The 22,399-nt window shown below is 50.5% G+C and overlaps 1 protein-coding gene across 2 annotated transcripts in view; it reads right to left on the bottom strand.

Moving 5' to 3' along the window:
* HIPK2 (homeodomain interacting protein kinase 2) overlaps positions 1–21,619 on the bottom strand; it is a 127,424-nt gene extending 105,805 nt beyond the window's left edge. For both annotated transcript variants that reach the window (XM_069003045.1, XM_069003046.1), the window contains exon 1: positions 21,383–21,619. In XM_069003045.1, coding sequence (XP_068859146.1) covers positions 21,383–21,401 — 19 coding nt within the window. In that variant the 5' untranslated portion in view covers positions 21,402–21,619. The remainder of the gene's footprint in view (positions 1–21,382) is intronic.
* Positions 21,620–22,399: the final 780 nt, after the last annotated feature.

The raw sequence follows: 22,399 nt of genomic DNA, 5'->3' as shown, positions 1-22,399 counted from the left end.
CAGAGAGCAGATTACCTTCTCGCTTTCAGTCTCTCTGGACATCCTTGCAACATCCTGGACTGAGACTATTCTGCTTTCTGCATCATGATGAGGGACTCCAAAGTCCTATCCACTGGTCCCAGCCCATAGTACATGGCAGCCTGAAAGGGTACCCTGGAGGTAAAACCTGGTTGTTCTCTATTAATTTTTCATTTCAAAAATGGCTCCAGGGAAAGGAGGGAGATATAGGTCAGAGACTTTGGGGGTGGATTAGTAACTCTGTACATCTTCCTTCCTTTTTTTCCCCCTCAATTTTTTTTTTCTCTTCCAAATTCAGAAACAGAGGGTTTTCCCTCTGTATTTCTCATTTACTCCTTAACCATCATCGGCATTAGTCAGCAAACTCCTGCTATCTCCTCACAAGCCCCTGACACTTGCAGAGTGACTAACCCTCTCTCCCCACACTTTGGTTCTAACAGTTGCATCTGGTTTTCTTCCTCAAGAAAAATGGATCTCGCTGTTGCACACACGCAGTTCTCCCAGTAGTCACTGTAAGGGTGACGAGTCACTCCCTGTAAGCTCCCGCTGCCAGGAGGCTGTACACACCACACTTTTTCATGCACAGAGCCAAAGAGCCAGGAGGTGATGGCAGGGCCTGCTTTCAGGTCACTTCATAATTCACCATCACAGTAGCAGTGTCCCTCAAACTAGGAAGAAGTTAGCTCCTGTCCCAAGCACAGGCACGTGGAGAACACAATGGAGGAAGCCTGAAGCCACCTGGCTTCTCTTTGCAGCCCTGCCAGTCACCTGGTCTGTTGGGTGACATTGTCTTCAGGTGCCTGCATTAGCCTTTCCTTCCCAGGCTCAAGAGTTTCTGCCCCCGTTACAGAGCCTGGTGCCTGACACGATGTGCAGAAGGCCTCAGCTGGGCTTCTGAGACACAAATACAGGGTGAGTGGAAACACAGCTCCTTGTGACTCAAAGCCACCTCATCAGAGCATGACAGAAGGCTCCTCCTGGCCAGGTGGGCTTGCACAAGCTGCCCACCCACAGCCATGCTCACAGAAGACCTCGCATGCAGGTCATGCTCACGTAGGCATACCCACAGACCTGCCCACACTGTGCCCTCGGTGCTGCGCTTGAGCACGCAGCAAGTTTGTTTGTGTCCACCTTTCCAGGGTGATGCCAAGAGCACACAGACCACTCTTCCTTATGTCCAACATGCCAAGAGGATGTCTTGCCCCCAGGGCAAGGTCATGCCCTCAGGCAATGGTAGGCACTACCTGCTGCCACCCACTCAGGGAATAACCCACATCCAGAGTAGAGCACATCAATAAGGATCAGTGGGAAGGCTGGTGAACTTGGTGCTGGAGAAGTTTATTCCCCATTTAACCTTGATACCCTCACCCCGGCACCGACCCCGCTCCCGCCACCCTTACCTCCGACCCCATTGTAGGAGAGCCTTCTGCATTGCTGTGTAGGGAGGCATGAAAATAAACCACCGGCTCCAGTGCCACACTCCCTCCTGGCAGATCTGTTTCTCTCTTCTTAACTGTTTCCAAGTGCCTGGCTGTTTTATAATCCCCAGTGAGCATTCCCTTAACTCCTTCCTCACTGATCCTTCCACTCTCCCTCGCTCGCTCTCTTCTAAAAGGCAGAAAAATGCAAGGCGAGGTAGGGGGTAGAGAAAGAAAGGGAGGGGGCCTGAATCAAAGAGGGAACATCTGAATCAAAGAGGGAACATCTGAATCAAACTGCACATATTAGTCATTTCCCCAGCCTTCTCTTACACAGACAGACTGACTCTCCTGTTAATGTATTTTTTTTTTCCCATGGACATTTGCGTACCTTAGAAACTTCTTTGCTAATCTCCTCCTGCTTTTTCATACCATGAGGTCATATGCTCCTCCTGGTAGCATGACTTTAAATCACACAGCAGCTTGCCCTTTGAGGTCTGAACAGAAATCACTGTCTTAGATCACAAGTAAATATGAGTTGATGGCTTCAAGCCCAGTGTCACCACCACCCCACTTATGCATATTGCAAAATTCGAGAAGAATCAAATGCAGGTGTTGCTTCCCAATGGAAAGGACTTTGGCAATCACTGCAAGGGCTGTGAGAGGGCTGTGTGGAGGAGCTCAGGCAAAGCAACACATCTTCCCTGTTTCCAAGACGTGGGACACTGCAACTACCCTGAAGTGACCTGTCAAGAGCCACCCATGCTATGGGTGCTGAAGGCTGTGCACTGTGTGTGTGCTTGCATGCATGTCAGTGAGGTGGGGGAGGGAGTCACTTGGCCTGAGACATTTTAGGAGACCCATAGGTCAGGGCTAGATTTGGATAAGCACAACGTAGTGGAGGTCGCTGTGTGCCAGAGTGTGCTGGCAGCACGACGTGGGATGGGACAAGTACAGCAACCCAGCAGCTTTGGATTTCATAACCCCGACTATGTGCAATGCAACGTCACAGAACACTCTGGTGTTTATGCTGCTCCTGTGAGAGCATGAATAAAGAATACGGCCGGAAAAAGCACTGGCTTTCACGTGTCCCCTCTCAGGTGGGAACATGACACCTGCAGCTGGCTGCTGCTCTTCCTCAAAGTCTATGGGTGCTTCTTCCAGCATCTTGAAGTTACCCCTGACAGATTCCACTCAAAAGTTTGCCAAGGTATCTTTTTCCTTGACAAAATGAGCTATTCTGTCACACAAGGCTGGGCCGCAGGGCTTTTAAAATCGGTTCTGCTGATGTTCAAAGGGAGCAGCTTGCTGTGCAGAGGAGTGGTAGAGTTAATAGCAGTAGGATCAGCACAAGCTCTTACCCTACCATCTGCCTTCAGCTCAGCCAGGCCTTCTGCTGAACAGCCAGTGTGGGCTGGGGCCACTGGAGTGAGCAGCAACTCACTGACTTGAAAGACTGCCTGGGTCAGTTGATTAAGAATAAGATTACGAGCACAGGAATCCTGTATAGTGCTGGTACTGACTCAGTTCAGGGATTTCATTCGGATATTTAAGCCCAGTTTTCCAAACAAGTATTTTATTTTGCACAGGTGGGTGTTTGTGTGTCAGCTTAAACAAGCCCCATGAACTGATGATCCCAGAAACAGGGGTCATCTCTGAAAATGCTGTGCTTTCTTCTTTGGTCACCCCCACTGGAAAACAGGGATAAATAACACTTAACTATCTCACTCCCCTATAATGTTTAAGTCCTTTACACTTACAGAGCTCTGGAGGAAACACAGGAAAGGCCATTGGAATGGACAGGGATGCTTCTCACAACTATGGGTCACGGATCCCTCTTGTTCTGCCTTGTGGACTTCTTTTAAGCACTGGCCACTGCCAGCAGACCCTGACAGAGGCTGCTCAGCTCTGTTCCTGCACATCCAGATTGACAGCTTCCTCAAGAGTTCTCCCTCTCTTAATAATAGAAGAGCCACTTAAGGCTTGTGGATGACCTCAAAGTACCAAATTGCTGACCCACTACCAAAGTTGGAATCTGCCAATGCAACCGTGAAGAGCAGGGCTTGGTCCCCTTGAGGGACGGTGAGGGCAAAACAGTTCTGTAGTCCCATAACAGAATACTGAGGTCCCCTCTGATGTTGTATCATTCTGTAGTAATACCCTACAGCAATTTAAAGGACTGCTGCAGCTGATCTCCAAACCCAGGAGGAAACACGTGGAGGGTGCAGCAAAAGGGTGCTGGTCTGGAAGGGAGATGGGGGATCTGGGATGAGTGAGGGCACAACCTGTCTGCTCTGAAAGCAAAAAGAACAGAGAGGCCCCTCCTTTCACAGATGGAGGGAGGAAAAAAGCAAGATGAGAGAAAAGCCTGGACTTAATAATGAAAAACAATAGCTCATCATTTATTTTCATATCCTCTCACTAATGCTGGCATAATGCTAACAGTGGAATTCTTATGGCATGCATGTCATGCCTGCAAATACCAAGTGAATTACTTCTCAGAGAGGCTATGGGCTATGGCACTGAGCAGCACATTCGCTACAAGCGATTGGATGATGAACGACAGTTCCCAAATTCCTCCTTCACAATGCTACTTGCATTAGTTGTAATTTAATGAGTGTGAGAGAGAAAGTTTTGGCTCAAAACACAGAAATAATACTGCCTGCTGCTGCTTCCCACTGGGTCTTGTATTAACTCACACCACCTCCACCTCCTACTTCTCTACCTCCTCCCTTTTCACACCTATCCTCAGGTGCTAAAAGTTGTGTCATGAAACCCATCAGCACGGCAAGAGAGCACGCAGAAGCCCCCAAGCACATGCATTCCTTCTGGCTAAAAGGCGGGAGAGGACACAAACCTCTCCCTCTTCTCTGCCAACAGTCACGGCAGGCTGGGGTGGTTCCTACAGCAGCCAGTCTCGGTGTAGACAAGCCACTTTGGTTCTTTCCTCCTAGGGAGCCAGTGGAGGTGAAAGACACCAACCTGCCAGTTCTGGAAACAGAGCACAAAGCACACACTGCATGACCCATGTTGGTGTGGAGCTCCCACCACATACCCCTTCCAGCATGGTCCCCCTGCCTCCCCAGAGGGAGCCACAGCAGGGTAGCCTAGCCTCATCCTCAGCTTGCAGGCTGTCTCAGCTGGTTTGTTGCTCTTTTTAACAATTCTGAGATCTGGTAAGCAGCCAGTAAATGTGAACAAAACCTTTGATAGGGGGTAAGGCCTGCAGCAGTAAAAATGTGCCATCACTGGTGACCCCCAGTGAACCTGGCAATCACTGCCACAATGCCTCCTCCTGAGCTCTTGGGTAGATCTGTACCTCCCATATCTTCAGGGCATAAATCAAGCCCCTCTTCTTTGCTCCATGGACCTTGACACAAAAGGGACAGCCACAGCAGCAGGGACATCTTGCAGGTCTCTGCCCTGGAAGGAGCCTAACTGGCCAGCATCACCTCCCACTCCTGTGGCAACCTTGCAACAGAGCCTGTACCCCTTCACATGACAGGACATTTACCCATCAAATGACCCTGCAGATAAGGCTCACACCTGAAGCAAGACCCACTGTGTGAGGTCTCATATGCTGGGCCAGAAGAAAGCTGAGAGGTCTGATCTGAGCAGCACACTTATAACTAAGAGACTGCAAATATCACTACTACTCTCCTGGTGTATCCAGTCTCTTCAAGGTTTCCTGCTGACAGAGCCTAAATGACAACCATCCATGGGCTCCTACCCGGTGGAGCATACAGAATAGTCCTTATCCCTTCTGTGCCAACTGTAATTTAAAAGCCCCCTTCCCACATTTTGCGGTGTTTTGAGAAAAACAAATCCAAACAAAATTTACATGTTTCTGAAATGAAGGCATAAGCAGGGGAAGGGAAAATGCCCTTAAGGATTGGAAGCAAATGTGTTTGTGCAAATGAGACCCAGGATTTACAGTTACCTTCCAGCCTCCAGCAAGCGCTACAGTCTTAGCTTTGACTTAAAAACAATCTGTTTTCTCGTAAAGGTTGAAAAACACCAGTGATACTTTCTCTGGTGTACTGGCCAAAGTCCCACAGCCCTGGCTGGGAGAGGAGGGTGGACATGATGTCACAGGACACTTCTAGGGACATCTGCAGACACAGGTCTGTATGGACACACACATGCAAATCTGTGCTTCCCAGCAATACAGCAGGCACGATGCTGGGGGCCACCTTCAGAAGCTATCTGGCCACAGATTTGCCCCTTGTCAGAATCTCCCTCCCAAGCCCACCGGTAGCACTGCACACTTTGTGGCTTTCTTAAAACTATGGCTGTGCTTTAAGCAGTGACCAGCCTCTGAAATAAATGAAGGCATGCCTTGCTAAAGTGACCCTAAATGAAAGCAACAATTGGCACAAATAAATAAAAAAGCACCACAGCTGTAAATGAAAAAGGAAGAAATGGTGAGCCTCATCAGCCTGCTGTAACTAACCTTGTGCTGGGCAGCTCACCCACTCAGCAGTGTGGGGAGCCACGCATCCCCGCAGCGGGCACCAGATAGAAGAGGTCACTTTGGAGACAGCAAGCGTGGGGAGAAGGGGACACAAGCATGAGAGGGAAGTGGGGGGCTCCCACGACAGTGGCCCACCACAGTGGCTGTGTGGCCTTTAGGAGCCTGGCACAGGGGTGCTGTTACCTGTTACCAGCTTGCAAAGAGAAGCGGTGACCAGGCTGGGGAAATGAAAAGCAGTTATCAGGGGCAGAACTATAGGGATGAACATACCTAGACATAGGCAGACCTGCTGGACTGCCAGAACAGGCCTGTTACTGCAACATCTTCGGGCATACAGTGCAAGCTACAGTGGTCAGAACTGCCAGCCATGACTTATCACATTTACAGTTTAAAACTCAACCAAATCCGACACTTCTGTTGGAACCAAGAAGTTCAGCTGAAGATTCCTGGAGCAGCTGGGAAGGCAGAGGCTGTCCTGTCCCTTGGTTCCCCTCCTGATAGGCTGTTGTGGCTCAGGAAGGGTGAAGCTCAGACACAGCACTCGGTGTCACACTTCAGCTCCCTTTAAGCCTTCAAATTAGGGCTTACACGGGGCTTAAGTGCAGCCTGTCCCAACACAGGGTTGGATTTCACAGCTCTCATGTGCTGCTAGGTTTCCACCTCCAATAGAAAAGGGGATGAGTGCCCTGAAGGCAGCCTGGCAGGCAGTCCATCCACCCAGATATCCTGAGCAGAGGATGGGGAGCAACTGATCCCAGGAGCCCTTCCCATGTCCCTGGAGGGCAAGATGGGAAGGCTGAGATCACCAGGGCAGGCTCCTGCTTCCCTTGCCTTAGTTAGCCAAATAACTCCAATATCCACCCCTTCATTAATTTCATGCTAACCACAGAGTGTTTTACCTCTGCGATCAAGCCTGTGCTCCCATATGTGTCCCCCATATCCCTGCTGGCCCCCCAAGGCTCACCCTGAGCCCCAGGGTGACCACAGAGTCCCCACCCTTCTGGCCCACAGCTTGGGATGTCTGACATGCAGCATTCAGTTCCCATGTGAAGTCAGCATGTTCTCGATACACAGCACGCTATGTCCTCAGCCGTGAACACTTCAGGTGGGCTGGCCACCTTCCAGCAAGGACAGCTGAATATGACAGGGCTGGGCTGGGGAGGGGTGGCACAGGGGAAGAAGCTGCCAGAAACAGGAGAAAGGACACAAAATACCCTGGGAGAATAAAAGCCCCATCCCTTTCACCAGCCCTGCAATACAAGAAGGCAAGAAGGACAGGAGTATCAACCACAACAAAACCCAAATTAAAAATTACGACCTGCAACTTGCTCCAGTGATGCCATGTAACAACTGTGGCTAGGAAACACACTTCCTAGCTCACCATTAGTGCTGCCACAAGCATCTGCTTTATTGTACATGGTATCAAAAGCACCAGGCATCTGCATCTGAAATCATGCCCTCTCCTGACATTCACTCACATCCCATCTTCTTTTTCTCTTGCACATTATTTTCTACAGGCAGCAGCTTTTTGGCAGGAGTCTCAGTGACTGTTTGCAACAGGGCATGGCAAGGCAAAGCAGACATCTCCTAAAGCATTCTCTTCCTGAAACCCCTTCAACCCTTCCTGGCTGAGAGGAAATGCAAGGATTGGTAATGACTCAAGTGCTCCTCTGGGAAACAGCAGTGATTTTAGAGGAAGATGAAATAACTTTTAAGCCAAGCCTAGTCCTGGAGAGGGGAACTCCACACGCTGTAGCTTGAGTTCACAGTTGAGCATGAACAAAGCCGGGATTCAGGCGCCCACCAGCAGAAATACTGGAAAAGATACAGCTACTTTATTGAGGTAGTCTCAACTACATTAAATGCATTGTGAGTGATACAGTAAACACATCTGAAGGGATACAGATTCCTCAGGGAATACTGTATTTGCATACAGACCCCAGTTACATCACACCACTAGGTAAAGTCCCAACTGAGAATACAGAGACAGACCTGAGACACATTAGCAGAGCTGAAGATATATCCAAGAACTGGTCCAGTTGGGACACCAAAACCTGGCACTGGGAGAAGATGCATAAAAGATGCTTGCCATGCAGCTGTTCTGGATCAGGATAGAGACAAGCTGGTGGACGTGGATTACAGATCATTCTCCATCAAAATGTCTTGAATGATATTTCTCTCAAGCTTGGATTTCTAGTAACCCTTTTGTTCAGCCTGAAAAGTCACATTGCTTGATAAAAATCTCTTCCTGCCTTTTAAAGGCAGAGTGGCAGTGTCCCCTCCTGAACACACTGTGATTTACAGTCTTCCACACTAACACTAGCAACGCGAGCCCTTACGCAGAGACTGCAGACAGCACTCCTGCCAACACATACTCTGCCACAGCATCGCTCCACGTAAACACCCTGCATTCACCTTGTTTATATTTCCTCCTCTACAGGCTGTGACAGCTCACAAACACACACAAAGCCTAATTTATATTTATAATAAATCTCCCTTCTTCATTCACTGCAGCGGAAAAGAGCCCTGGTACAAATACAATTTTTTGGGAAAATGGTGTAACAGCTCTAAGGAGAATCAGGCCCATGCTCTTCTGTAGATAAAGAGGACAAAGCCACACCAAACACATGTGTACACTCCTACACATGCCTACAAACATGGAAGGAGTCCCACACACACACACACACACAGATACTCTTCCACCTGTGCTCTCACATACACTGCTCAATAACAGCACCTGCTGTCCCTTCTGACTCGCACGTGCTTTCAGGCAGCACAGACTTTTGGAAGGTGCACTTTTCATTACACAGGTGCTCACAGCCTCAGATAAGTGACAGGAGAACGACACTGCAAGAGAAGTACTGTCACCATCAGTGGGATATGCTTGTGTCTGGGTCTCACAGGTCCTTCTCAGGTGGTGCAGCTATTTTAAAATGGGGGTAGCAACCTGTTTCTTATCTCCACTTGCTAAATACACATATATTCTGCTGTTGAAAGAATGCGGAGAGGGAGTTAGGTGGGAAAGCAGATTTCTGGTGGTGCCACTGATAGTGCTAGAAGAGATGAAGAAAGTTTTTTATTGTACTCATGAAAAAAATGTGATCCCTAGTTTCTTTGTAGACACATGCCTTGGAGGATTTACGAGATCTTGGGCTTCTCCATGCTGTCCACAAACTAGCTGTAGCCAAGAGTTGTCCTTTTGTTTTAACTTGGTTTCAGAGAAAAGGTTGTGATCTCTCTTCTCTCCACAAAGGACCTTGCTGCTGCTTCCCTAGCCTCCATCACCCTGAGGCCTGATTGTGGCAGTGTCTTCCCCACAGGACAATGCTGTCAGCCTGCTCTGAAGCTGGGCCTAGTGTGCCATGTGGGTGCTTGCAGGGGAAGCACACCCAACCAGTCTCTGTGGTCTCTACTGGCTCCCAATAAGCTTCCATTAAGGTGACCTAACTATTAATTCCTGTCAAGGTGTTGTGTGCTCACATGTCTTCTGTACAGCTCTAACTCCTGATGGCCTTGCAGAGCTTGAGTGACTCAAGCAATTCGTCTGATCTGCCACCTTCTCTCCATCCTGGCAACACTCTAAGCTCAACCAAAAACTTCACTCTGCATCACCACCAAGCACACCAGCAGCCTGCCCACTACCAGAAAGTTCCTGTGCACTGACATATTGGGAGCTGGAGGATGGGCATCACCTAATCCCAGCACTGCTCCGCTGCTGACCCAGGGCTCATCACGCAGCACATTGCCGAATTCCCATAATGGAGAGAGCACCATTACGCACTGCCCTAGCCAACTGTATCGCTAAGGCGAGCTGACACATCACCTGGCACTGCTGTTCTCAGATCTCTCCACTTCACTCCTCCCTGGAGCCCCACAGGGCCTCAACATGGCATCAATTCTGTTTGTCAATGTTAAGGTGCTCAAGTGTGCAGCCAGAGATTTCCAAGTTAGAGATGACTCTGCTCTGGGTATTTTGAAGACCTAGTAGTGGCTATTTAACTCCCCAGAAATTCTGTCACAAGAGGAAGATTAAAGGTTGCACACACACACATACACACAGAGCTATGAGGATATCAAAGACAGTTTTTTTAGAAGTTTTTCTCCAGCTTTTGAAGTCAAACATCTAAATAAGGAAGTAGCAATGATGGCTGGAAATTACCACTATTTGGAGGTAAAACAGAGACCTGCTGAAAATCATTGCCAAACTATGTGGAATTTGTCAACACTAAATGCTGCCTAGGAGAAAGTAAAGCCCTGTGCACTTTAGCTGGACATTCTTCTCCTCCAGCCTATTGCTTTAAGCAAAACAGATAGCCCTCCTACACACGTACATGTAGAGCAATATGGGCACTTCTACCCTTCTACAATCCTGCTGCTGTCAGGTCCTGACAGAGGGATAGCCCAAAGCCATGGCAGAACCATGCAGAAGGTCAAAAACCAGCCCACTCCTGGCACAGCTCTTCCACAAACACCACTGTGAAAAGCTAACCCTGGGATGAGTCTCGGACCTCTCTCTGGGCAGGCTGAAGCAGTCTAGAGATCACAGTCCCCCTCACATTCTGGGTAATTCCTCTTCTCCCCATGCCACCTCTGGCTGATTTGAGTACCTGTCATGACCATCCCTTCTCAAATACAGGTTGTGCATTCTCTGGGATAATGCCATGCCACAACTGTCCATTTTTTGGAAAATCTGCAGCACAGAGATCCTTGACTTCGGATCCCAGCTGCTAGTGGCTATGAATAATTGGTAATTAAAGTAAAAGTGAAGCCATACCAGGGGATTGTTGTGCCTCTAAGTTTTCTCCAGACTACTCTCAGGAGACACAGGACAGCTACCAGAGATAAAAAAGTAAATCTCAGCTTACGAGGTTTACACAGAGACCATCAAAAATATGCATCTGTATTGTTCTGACCTCCAGATCTTTTTTTTCCTTCACATTTTCCTAACCTTTAAAAGGCATGTAAGATAAACAGAGGAGAAGCTAGGCAGACAACATCCTCGGAAGAGATGTAGGAATATAATCAAGCCCTCAGACACACGCACACAAACACCATAATTTATCTCTTCCTCCTCCTGTTTGATATTATCCTCTGTTCTAGTATCATAATCTGTTGCTATGGAAACAGCTATGATGTCACTACAAGAGGTTTATGGATGCCTTGAACAGGAAGGAAAGGTACAAGATGATGGGAGAGGGAAAAAAAAAACCACCTACAAACAGCTGCTGAGCAGGAGATGTTCCAGGAATGGCAAGTGTTAACAGGGAAAAGATAAATACATCAACGGTGCTGGAGTTGTTGCAGACAAGAGCAGAATATAAACCGCACTTTAAAAATAAAGAATGCTTACAAATTTTGCCTACAACTAAAAATATTCTGGGTAAGCTAAAGGACCTTCCTGAAAAAAACAAACTTTCTTTGAAATGTTCAGCAAGTTTTCTGGGACTGGATATTCTCTGAGTCTTGCTGCTAGAGTCCAAGTCTCCACCAAGCCACTCCATCATCTGCTGTACCATTCCCTCCAGAAGCCTAACGCCCCATCAATGCAGCTAACAGTTGGGGAGCTTGCTAGCTATCCACCATCCTGTGTATGCCTCTATGACCTGTAACTAGAAAAAACCCTCGTGTCTTCAAGCAAAAATAAACAGAACCATAAAACCCCTTAGGCTGAAAATGACCTCTAAGATCAATGAGACCAACTGTTAACCAAACACTGCCAAGTGCACAACTAACCATGTCCCCTAGCACCACATCTATATGTCTTTTAAATACCTTCAGAGATGGTACCACTTCCCTGGGCAGCCTGTTCCAGTGCTTGACAACCCTGTCCACAAGGAAATTTTTCATAACATCCAGTCTATGCTTTCCCTGGTACAACTTGAGGCTGTTTCCTCTTGTCCTGCCACTTGTTACCTGTGGAAAGAGGCTGACCCCCACCTCACTACAACCTCCTTTCAGGTGGTTGTACAGAAAGATAAGGTCTCCCCTGAGCCTCCTTTCCTCCATGCTAAACAAGCCCAGCTCCTTCAGCTGGTCCTCATAAGTCTTGTGCACTGGATCCTTCAGCAACTTCGTTGCCCTTCTCTGGACATGCACCAGCACTTCAATGTCTTTCTTGTAGTGCTCCTGTGCCTTAAGATTTGTTTCTTGGAGAAAGTCCAGCCTTCCCGGACTCCTTTGTCCCTCAGGACTGTCCCAAGGGACTCTATCAATCTGTCTCCTAAACAGGCCAGAGTCTGCCCTGTTCAGAAGTCCAAGGTAGACGTTCTGCTGAGCCCCCTCCTTATTTCTTGAGAATTGACAACCAATCACTGTACCCAAAACAGCCTCCAAACACCACATCACCCACAAGTCCTTCTCTGTTTGCATAAAACAGGCCCAGCAGGGTGCCTTCCTTTGCTGGCTCACTCACCAGCTGTGTCAGGAAGTTATCTTCCACACGCTCCAGGAACCTCCTAGACTGTTTCCTCTCTGTTGTTTCCTCTCTGTGCAAAGACACACTGACCGAATCCACTGGATCACACCCAGTAGCAAATAAACACCCTGACCCCAAACTATAGTCAAAAAAAGAGCTTTTATTGCTCTCTTCACCCAAGAGAAAGACCATAACTTTACAGACTCACTGCCAAACATACTGACATACCTGCCTTGCTACTAGAGAGAACAGTATGCTGAGCCTCACACACTTGAGATGTGCCCAGCCTTCAGGCCATGCACATCCACGTGTGGGATGATGCACATGTGGTTCTCACCCATGAGCTCAGGTGCTGATGACTGGGCCTCCACGCTTGTACCTTCTTTGGCCACCCTGACTGATGGTGAGAGTAGAGCAGACATGATAACAGAGAGGATGGGGCAGTCACATATGTCCTTAAAGACATCATGTGCAGGCTGAGGGAAATTCAACATGAATTTGCCTGATGGGGAGGAGGAAGGAGAATGGCACATCAAATTGTCCTGCACAGGCACCGTTGTCATGGGATGAGCAATGGCAGAGAAGGAGGAAACCACAAGGATCTCAGATCAATGAAAAGTGGTGGTGTTTCAGATAATCTCTGTCCCATCAGTTTCCTGAGCATGGTGAGTGGGATCAAAGATTTTAAGGGAATGCCACAGCATCAGTTTTGCCTCTGGTGTCAGCTCCAGATGGGGAATACCCACACAGACTCTCTGTTCTGCCTGTGAGCATTAGGCTACTGGTAGTGTCTCCTGCCCTCACTCACCTTCCCCTCCAAAGATGTTAGAGACAACTGCAGGGGAAAAAAACTGAGAGAGACTGAAGTCTGATGAGAGTGGGAGAGACTGAAGTCAGTAAGTGCAACTGTAAAAACAGTCCAAGATGGGATCTTCACCATTTCACTCAATTTTCTGTTCCTGCCAGCCTTGGCTGTGACAGCCCCAGCTCCTGAAGTTCTCAGGGATTACCTCCCCCTCTTCTGTTACAGTCACTTGCCGTCATCTTTGTTCCCCACCTGCCTCTCTCATCCTCTTCTCTCTTGTTCCTGACCTACTGACTTACTCCTTCTCAATCTTCAGCCCACCCATTCCTTTCCCAGAGGAACCTCTGTCACAAATGTTGTGGAAAACCCACACATTGTGACTTCCTCTCCCGAAAGTGCCCCGACAATTTGAATGATGCACCCTCCCGCGTCTGCATCTACATGAAATGCAAATCCTTTGGGGTGGGAACTACCTACCCCTTCATGTCAATGTCATGCCTAGTACAGTAAGGTTCTGCTTTTGTTTGGCACAGCAAATACAACTGTTATTAGGAACACCTCAAAAGCACCAAAGGAGAGTAAAAGAATAGGAGGTGTGAAAACAATGCCAAGTGTTTTGTGTGTTTTCCAGTTTCTTTTCTATTTTGTAGGCAAGGTTCTGCTTCTATTTTTTATTTAACCATTTTTTCTCTTCTGTACTTTATATTTGGGACTGCAGAATAGACAACAAAGCTGATCTCAGTAAAGAAACAGAGACTGTGCTATTTAAATTGGCAGGTGACACCAAGCAGGATTGCAAAATCGGGGGAATTAGATAAGAATTCAAAACAATCACAATCACAAAATTGAAGGGTACAGGATAGCATTCAAATGGGACAGATACAAAAATCACACACTTAGGTAGGAAAGCCTAACTCCACACATACAGGATGGAAAATGGCTCATGAGGCATCAGACTTCTTGGACAGGATCTGGGAGCCACAGCACGTCCCAAGCTACACAGAGATGAACAATGTTACGGTGCAGGAGTTAAAGCAAACAGGAGCACTGCCTATAACAGACATGAAGAACACTTCTGCTCTCCTTGGCCGGCACAGGACCCAAAGTACAGCACTGTGATCTCACAGTGCCATTCAAGAGAGGGATGGACTAGCTGAAGGGAGCACAGAGAACCAGGAGGATGGTCAGAGATGAAGGGGAAAAGATACAAGAGAAAGAGTTGAAGAACGTGTTTGAGATATGATTTGGCCTAAGAACACAAAGGAGAAACATGACAAAGACAAAGGCATAGTCTTCCTACACCCACAATTAAAAAAGGACAACGAATCAGAGCAGGGAAAGCAGAGAGGAGTTACAGAGGAGGTAAAACCTTTTCAGTAACAAAGCAAAGGGCAATGATGACAGCCTGGGCATGCTGTGAACCATCCGTACATGGGGAATATGCTGGACAAGCCTGTTAGAGAACATGCTGGACAGGTATTTGATATCCTGCTTTGAAACACTTACTTAAATCTTTCCTTTGCCTATTTCCTATGATTTAAATGATCTTGGTGAGAGATAAGTTTCTTTGGCATTTCAGCATAGCCCAGAGCCCAACCTGTCAGCCTTTAGGACCAAAGGAGATGTTAGCCTGCAGGGTTCTGCTAGGTAACACCATTGTTCCAGGTCTTGCAGATTAAAATCTTTAAACCTTTACGGATTAAAATCTATGAAGAACAGGGAAGACAGCTGCCCTTCGTAGTTTCCCAAGTATCTCTGGCAAATACCACTGCCTTGTGGGATGACCTTTCCTGCTTTTCAGGGTAGGAGCTGTGTGTGACTGCTCTTACTTTGTCCTTCCAGAGACAGATGTCATCACAGGCTGTGGAAGGTGAGCAGGACAGAGAAGGACATGTAAATAGTGTGAGCTTTAACTTCTCCAAACATATCCCATTCAGTGCTGACACTAAAGAAAACCAAGGGAGCAAACAATGGCATCCATCACCCAGCATAAAACTCCCTCTCCTTCCAGAACATGACACAGACAGGCTAATGCTCATCAGGTGGAGACCATGCTTCCCCTGAAACCCGGTGTAGCTCCCCGGGTTTCAGTGACATTGTTGCTGATCTGTATCAGAATCAAGCTCAGGAGCAGCTCAAGGGGTTCACATCTCGAAGATGTGTCCCTTCCTCTGGCTATTCTGTACACCTCCTGTGAGTAAGAAAAAGGCTCTGTTCCTTGGCATCGTTCTGTCAGTGGCCTGATCAGACAGACACTCTTTATATAGCACCTTGAACATATACAGCATTGTATAAATACACACTATTACATCTTATTGTTGCTTCCATTCAATAAATAAATCCTAATGGCACAGAGAGCTTTTTAATTTAGTCCTGACTCTGGATTTTCCCAGGTATTTTGAGATGTGGCAATGCCTTTGCCAGCCTACAGAGACAGAGGTTGCTCCTCCACTCATGTGCGTGGGCAAGTCTTAGTAGAAGTATTTTTGCCATCAAAACGACCCAGTTCTGAATGATACCTGAATTTAGGAGTGGTCCCAAGATACAGGCACTTCTGCTTTCCTGAGGATGGACCTCAGTTTGCTGATATGGCCAAATGAGGAAGTATTCAGGGGCGCTCCGTGCTGTAAATGAGGGGTAGCAGTAACATGCCTCTACTCCTCCTGTCTGGAGTGAAATTATCACTTGGGTTTATTTTCAAAAGAAAAGGTGAATTCTGTACTGCTAGGGGAAATAGTTTCAAAAGAGAAAGCTTCCAGTTAAATACCTTGGTCCACATTAGGGTATGTAAACAGCTCAAGAAATAACCTTTTCTCCAAATAATGTTTAATTCTCACTTCTTGTTAACCACCAGTTATCCTTCCAAAAGTAAGAGAAAGACCTATAAATAATATTTCACATTCAGAGGGCAGAGATTTCCTAGTAAGGGTGAGGAAACAACCTCATTTTATAAATGGAGTGATTAAGCTATAGAGGCCATGAGTCAGAAAGGTACTTCAGCGTGTGGCTAGCTTTAAAGACATAAACAATCCTAATGAAGTCAGCAGCACTGTCTGTGAGCTCAAATTTAGGCACAGACCTGAAAATATCTTCTTAAATTGGGATCAGAGAGGAAAAGGGTGGAATGTAAAAAAAAACCCCAACAAACCAGCCTTAGCCTACCCATTCACTACAGACACAGGGATAGGGACACAGTAACAGCTGCAAGCCCACCACTGGATGCCTTTGCAAACTCTCCTCAGGGGTCTCGCCCATAGGCAGCACTATCACAATTGCCTTGAGTCCTGCAGCTAGAAGAAGTTGTCTCATCTTTCTCATGCTGGTGTCTCAGCCTGGTCCCAGCACAAGGTGACTGCACTTCCCTCGACCTCACTGTCCGGCAGGACTGCTCTAACACCATCACCTGGGACCCACTTGGTGAGGCCCACAATCAGGATAGGGATTTACTTCCAGGCCCATGTCACCAATCCTGCCATGATTTGACTTCCCATCTTCCCTCCTGACGAAATATTCACATACTTTTACTCACCACTGCTATGAGGTGGCTAAAATCGGGCCTTATTCATTTTGCCACCCAAGTCCATTATCTACCTCTAAATACATGGTCTAACTTCCAAAGGCTGAGCTAAGTTCAAGAGCCTCACAGGCATCAAGGAGGTCTCTAGGCTGTTCCCCATCAGTAGAAGAACCTACACTGAACGAGGTGCAACTCTTAGCCAGTCTGGATGAAACCACATCCAGTGGTCTCAAAGCAACATGTAAAACTGGGCAGTAAATAACAACCGCTGAGCAAATGGGGAAACCTAGTGATGGAAAAATGAAAATTATTTCACTTTTCAGGCCAGCTGAGGTGCCCAACTGAAGCCAATTGGGTCTTCCCCACCTGTTACAGCCACAAAAAGGAATGCACTGCACAGAGTCCAAGGGCTGATGACTGCAGTGAGTAGCTGAGCTTGTCTCTTTGTCTGCTCACCCCAGCCCCTAGTCCCAGCAATGCTCTTTTCCCTTCTGAAAATAAAACAGCATTTTTCACCCGTTACATCGCAAACTTGTTTAGTCACTAGACACAGCAGCATGATAAGAACAATAATTTTAACTGGAGGGGGTTTCCTGTTATCCTGGCTATAGCCATATCCTGAACAAATAAAAACTTAGGCTTTTGGTCCCAGCATTGACACAGCTTAAGTTGTGCTTATTATTTCATAAACAGGAAGCGTCTCTGAGTTATCATCTCCCTGCATGAACTTTGGGGTAAAAACCTTTACTCTGCCTCACTGGGGCCGCCTCCCTGATGAGCAAGTTTTGTGTGCTTTAACGAGACTTGAGGATGCATTCAAAACCCAGCAGGGCTGGCCTGTTTCTAGCATTAAATGGGATCTGATCCACAACGAGTACAGGGTCAGATTTTCCGGCTTTCCCAGCCCCACATGTGACAAGGATAGCATGCAGGCAGGTCCCTGCCTGTGCTCAGCTCCAGCAGCCGCACTGGTGGTGAGGTGCAATTTACAAATATTACCCAGATTAATTCCATGAGCCACCCACATAGAAAACTACCGATGCGGCTGCTAAAAATACACCCTGGATCGCAACAAAGTTGTCAAGAATAAGTAAGAAGCAAAGCGAAGAGGAACAAAACCAAAACAGAGGTAATCACTGTTTAGAAAATAAAGATTAATACATATAAATACCTCTCTTCACACAATTGTGAAGGATGCCAGGTAGGAGACACCAAGAAAACTGCTGGAGACACCCATCCTAGGCAAAAATCTACCCAATCTGTGATGTCTAGCAGACCCCCTCTTAAAATGGGGTCTCCCCTGGTCCATAGAGCCTGGTTCTATTCTCTGCACAGCAGGAAATGTCACAAGGTGAGTGCACAGGTGATGATTTTGCACAGCAAGGGCAACACTGCCTAGAGGAGGGTCCAGAAAACCAGATTCTTGCCTGGCTCAAGCCAGGCACCTCCTCTGAAGCCAATACAGCCACTCCTGATGAAGCCACATCTCTGATGCTTGGTGGCATGGCAGCCACTAGTTTGCCCCAACTCTGGGGCAGAGGCCATGTAGGATTACACCTGATGAAGTCTGCTTTGAAACTCAACTCATTTCCTTGTACAGCTCACAAATGAAACTAAAAACCAGGTCAAACATTTAACAGCAGTGTTACTTCTGGTTTGTTTCACTTGTTGTATTTTCATGTCCTTCATTTTACTGCTAAGCACTCCACCACCCAGAAAAAAAAAAAAAAAAGGATAAGGAAAACCCAGGAGAGGAGAAGACGAGCAAAAACTCCAAATTCTTTAAAACAAATGGGAAAATTCTCCTGGCACAGTGTGTGTGGGAGAGGATTTCACACCAGATATTCACTTATTTATCATGCCTCGCCTATTAATATCAGGTGAGGCACCATTCTGCTTCCCAGAACTGGTATTTAAGCCAGCTGCTCTGCACAAGCACACACCACCCTCACCTGCACATCAAGAATGGTGGGTGACTTTCTGCGTGTGCTCTATGTTATCACTCACTTAAATTTCTACTGGAACCACTTCATAAGGCCTTTGAGGTGTCACATTTCCTCCCAGGGTGCTTTTTCTGTCAAAGAGCCTATGTTCTGAAATCGGTACAGCGGGGATACGGTTCCACCTCCCCTCGCCTGCCCTGCGATGGTGGCGGTGGGCATGCATGTGTGCCACCCTAGACTGCTCGGTCAAGGGCAGGAGCAGAGCAGTGCCTGCCCGTCGCAGTGCTGATCCGAGCCCTCGGCTCCTGTGCTCTCCTCAGTGGCCTGACTGTACCTGATGCTCCAGCGCAGGGCTACAGACCGAACTGCTTATGCACATAACGTGAGGCTCGCAGGGGAGGATGGCAGTCCTTGCCTCCTTCCAAGTAGGAAATTGCATCCCCTGCGATAAGTAAGTTTTTATCTATGCACTGCGATATTGCAGGGAATTCTAAGGACCTCTCATGGCAACTAGGAGGCGAAAAACAATCATTAACCCCTCCTCCCTCGAAGCCATTCAGCAGCAATTTAACCCGCAAGCATACCGCAAGACAACACAGATAAAACAATTTATATCAGCCTTTACGCTATCTCCGGCTCCTGCCATTTGGGATATTCACCTCTAGTTTGAGGCTTAAGACATGCCGCAGAGCCTGGCCGCAGACCCTTCCGTATTTGCTGCGGGGGATCTGTTTCTACGGGTCACTTTCAGGGTATTTTTTCCCATCTGCTTTCTTTTTCCAGTCAGGCAGAGGCAGGGGCGCCGCTGAAGTTAGGATGCTCGAAGGAACCGCTAAACTTCCACCGCACGCTCCGGTGCGGCACCGCCGCCCGCTCCCCAGGAAGAAGCTGGCGCCCTGCTCGCCCCGGCAGTAGCCGAGGCCTCTTCTCCTCTCCTCTTCCCTCCCCTCCGCTGCCCTGCCCGGCTCCGGGGAGGCGGCCGTGCCGGCGCTCGCCCACTGCGGCGCGCCGGGAAGGGGAGCGCGGCCGGGCTGACCGCAGGCCCCGCGGCCCTTCCGCCCCCGGCTGCTGCGGACCCGCCGGGCGCCGCCGCTCGCCAAGGGGCCCCGCACCGCCCCGCACAGCCCGCCGGATGCGGCCCGGCGAGGAGCGAACTTCAGAGCAATCGCCGCATGACCCCCCCGGCCGGCGGCGCCCGCCCGGGAGGGGCTGGGCAGGCTCCGCAGCGGGCGGTGCGATGCCGGCCAGGCCTCACCGGCCCGGTCACACCGAGGGGGGGGCCAGGTCCGGCCCCAGGGGGCCGTCGGGCGGGGGCCGGGCAGGTACGCGCCCGGGCCGCGAGCTCCGCGCCGCGGCGGGGGTCATCGTCATCGGCGGGCTCCCCCCGCCCGCGGCGGGGCCCCGCTGCCGGGGGAGGCGCCGGGGGCGGCCCAGGCGCGGGGCGGGGAGGGGAGGGGGGGCTTCCCGGCCCGGGGGCCGGGGCCGCTCGGCGGCGCGACGCGGCCACCAGAGGGCGCCGGCGGCGGGCTGGCCTCGACCGGCACCCCGGGCCCGCCGCGGCCCCTCCGCCGGCACCGGCCCCGACACCGCCGCGTCCCCCCGGCTCCCCGCCGTCCCCGCGCTCCGGCGGCCCCGGGCCCGGCCGCGGCGAGCCCGGGGAGGGCCGGCTGTCCTCCCTGCGCTAACGAAAATCCTCCTCTTTGTCTGCCCGCCTCCGGCGGGGTCCGAACTCCAAACAGCGGGTGAGCCCGGGGCTGCCCAGAAATAACCCGGCGGGCCACCGGTAACTTTACACCGCCCGCCCAGCGCCCTCCTCGCGGGCGCCGCAGCCCGGGCTCGATTTCCTCCTCAGATAAGTTTTACCGGCCTCACCATGGGGAGGAAAGTACCGTGTTCCCGTGCCGCCCCCCCCGCTCCCCTCCGCGCCCGGCTCTCCGCCGCCACGGACCGAGCGGCCCCCGGGCGGGATGGCGCGGCCGCCGGGGAAATGTCCCTCCGCTTTATGTAACGCTCCCCGGGCAGCGCCGAGCCGGGAGGGGTGACGGGGAAGGGTAAATGCCTCGCGAGGGGATTTAAATTAACCCCGATACATCGTTGAATTTTTTTTTTAAACAGACACCCTGGACTACACATTGATCTAACACACACAGCCATACACACAGACACACAGACACACACACACACACACACACATATATAATTATTATGATTTTTTAACCTGAAAGAAACTAAGTTGGGGCACTTGGGCTTCTCGCCGCAGCCCGGGCTGGGCTGATGGAGAAGCCAGAGGAGCTGACAGGAGGCTCCAGCAGCCCCGTCCCCCGCCGCCGCTGCCCGCGGAGTCCCCGCGCCTCGGAAGAGAGGAGCCACGGCGGGGGGAACTCCTGGGAAACCGGCGAACGGAGCGGGGTGGCCGGTCCTGGGAATGCGAACTGCAGCGAGGGGCAGGCAGGCAGCAGGCACACACACACACACACGGAGGCGCAGGGCAAGCTCCGTCCACCTCATTGTTCTGCTCGGCACCGGCACGGACTTCACCCACCGCCCCCCGCCGGGGACCGAGCGCCCGGGACCGCGGGGCCGGGGCCGGGCAGAACCGGGGGGCGACCCGCGCTACGCCCCGCTCCCGCCGGGCGCCGGGTAGGGCGGGGGTGCTCCGCCGCCTCCCCGCAACATCGCCCGGGGGGACGGCGAACGGCGGGCGGGCGGCCGGGGACCCCCTGCTCCCCTCCTCCCTCCCCCGCTGTGGCCGAGCCAGGGGTGCCGGCGGGGCGGGCCGGGCCGGGGCTTACCTTCGTACATGGGGGCCATCGGTGCAAGGACGCCTGTTATTCATGGCAACGCCGCCACGAACGACGCGAGATCGCAGCCCCCCAAACTCAACACACATCTGCCATCTTGAGCGGGTGTCTCTCGGCGGAGGCGAAGCTGCCGCCTGCCTTCTGCATCGCTGCCCACCTCAGCGCGGGGGGAGCCGGGCACATCCAGCCCCGCTGCCGGCCCTCCGACGCGGCCGGGGCGGGCGGGCGAGCGGGCGGGGGGCGGCGGCGCCGGGCCGGGCCGGGCCGGGCCGGGGCCGGGGCGAGGCGCGGGGCCGGGCAGGGGCAGCGGGCGGCGGGGCCCCCCCGGCTCGGGACGGCGGCGCTGGGGAGGGAGGGAGGGAGGGAGGGAGAGAGGGAGGGAGGGAAGGAGAGAGGGAGGGAGGAAAGGAGAGGGAGGGAGGGAAGGAGGGGGGCTGGCGCGGTGCCCCCGCTCTCAGCGCGGCATGGCTGCGTGTGCCGGGGCGCTTGCAAAAGTTGCACTGGGGGTGAGAGAAAGGGAGAGAGAGACGTAGGGAGAGAGAGGGAGACGGAGACCGAGACGGAGAGGAGGAAAAAAAAAAGGAAGAAAAAAAAAAAAAGCAGCGAAGGGAGTTTGCAAATAATCAAGCGCCGATGGCACCGATCGCGGCTTCCCAGAAGGAGCGGGAGCGAGCGAGAGAAACCCTCTGCTGAGATTATGTGGGATCTTGTTTAACAACACATTTCAATCAGGAGAAAAAAGGAACAGTCAACAGAAGTTGGTGAAACACTTCTGTCTTCCCCCCCTCCTCTTTATAGAAAAGAGAGGAAAGGAAAAAAATAAAAAGGCAGCTGATTGAAGCTTTGCAACTCACTGGCTGTGGGGATCATATAATTTGTGCTCATGTTTTACAATAGCATGGAAAATTCCTACCTCTCCCCCTCTCCCCAAATAAATCTTCTATTCCCTCAAGGCATTTCACAATCTGGTTCACTGACAAAAATTCCAATTTATCTTTTTTTTTTTTT

This window comes from Aphelocoma coerulescens, chromosome 1A (genome assembly GCF_041296385.1).
Source record: "Aphelocoma coerulescens isolate FSJ_1873_10779 chromosome 1A, UR_Acoe_1.0, whole genome shotgun sequence".
NCBI classification, from domain to species: domain Eukaryota; kingdom Metazoa; phylum Chordata; class Aves; order Passeriformes; family Corvidae; genus Aphelocoma; species Aphelocoma coerulescens.
The sequence above is the reverse complement of the archived record's forward strand: the minus strand, read 5'-3'. Positions and strand labels throughout refer to the sequence as shown.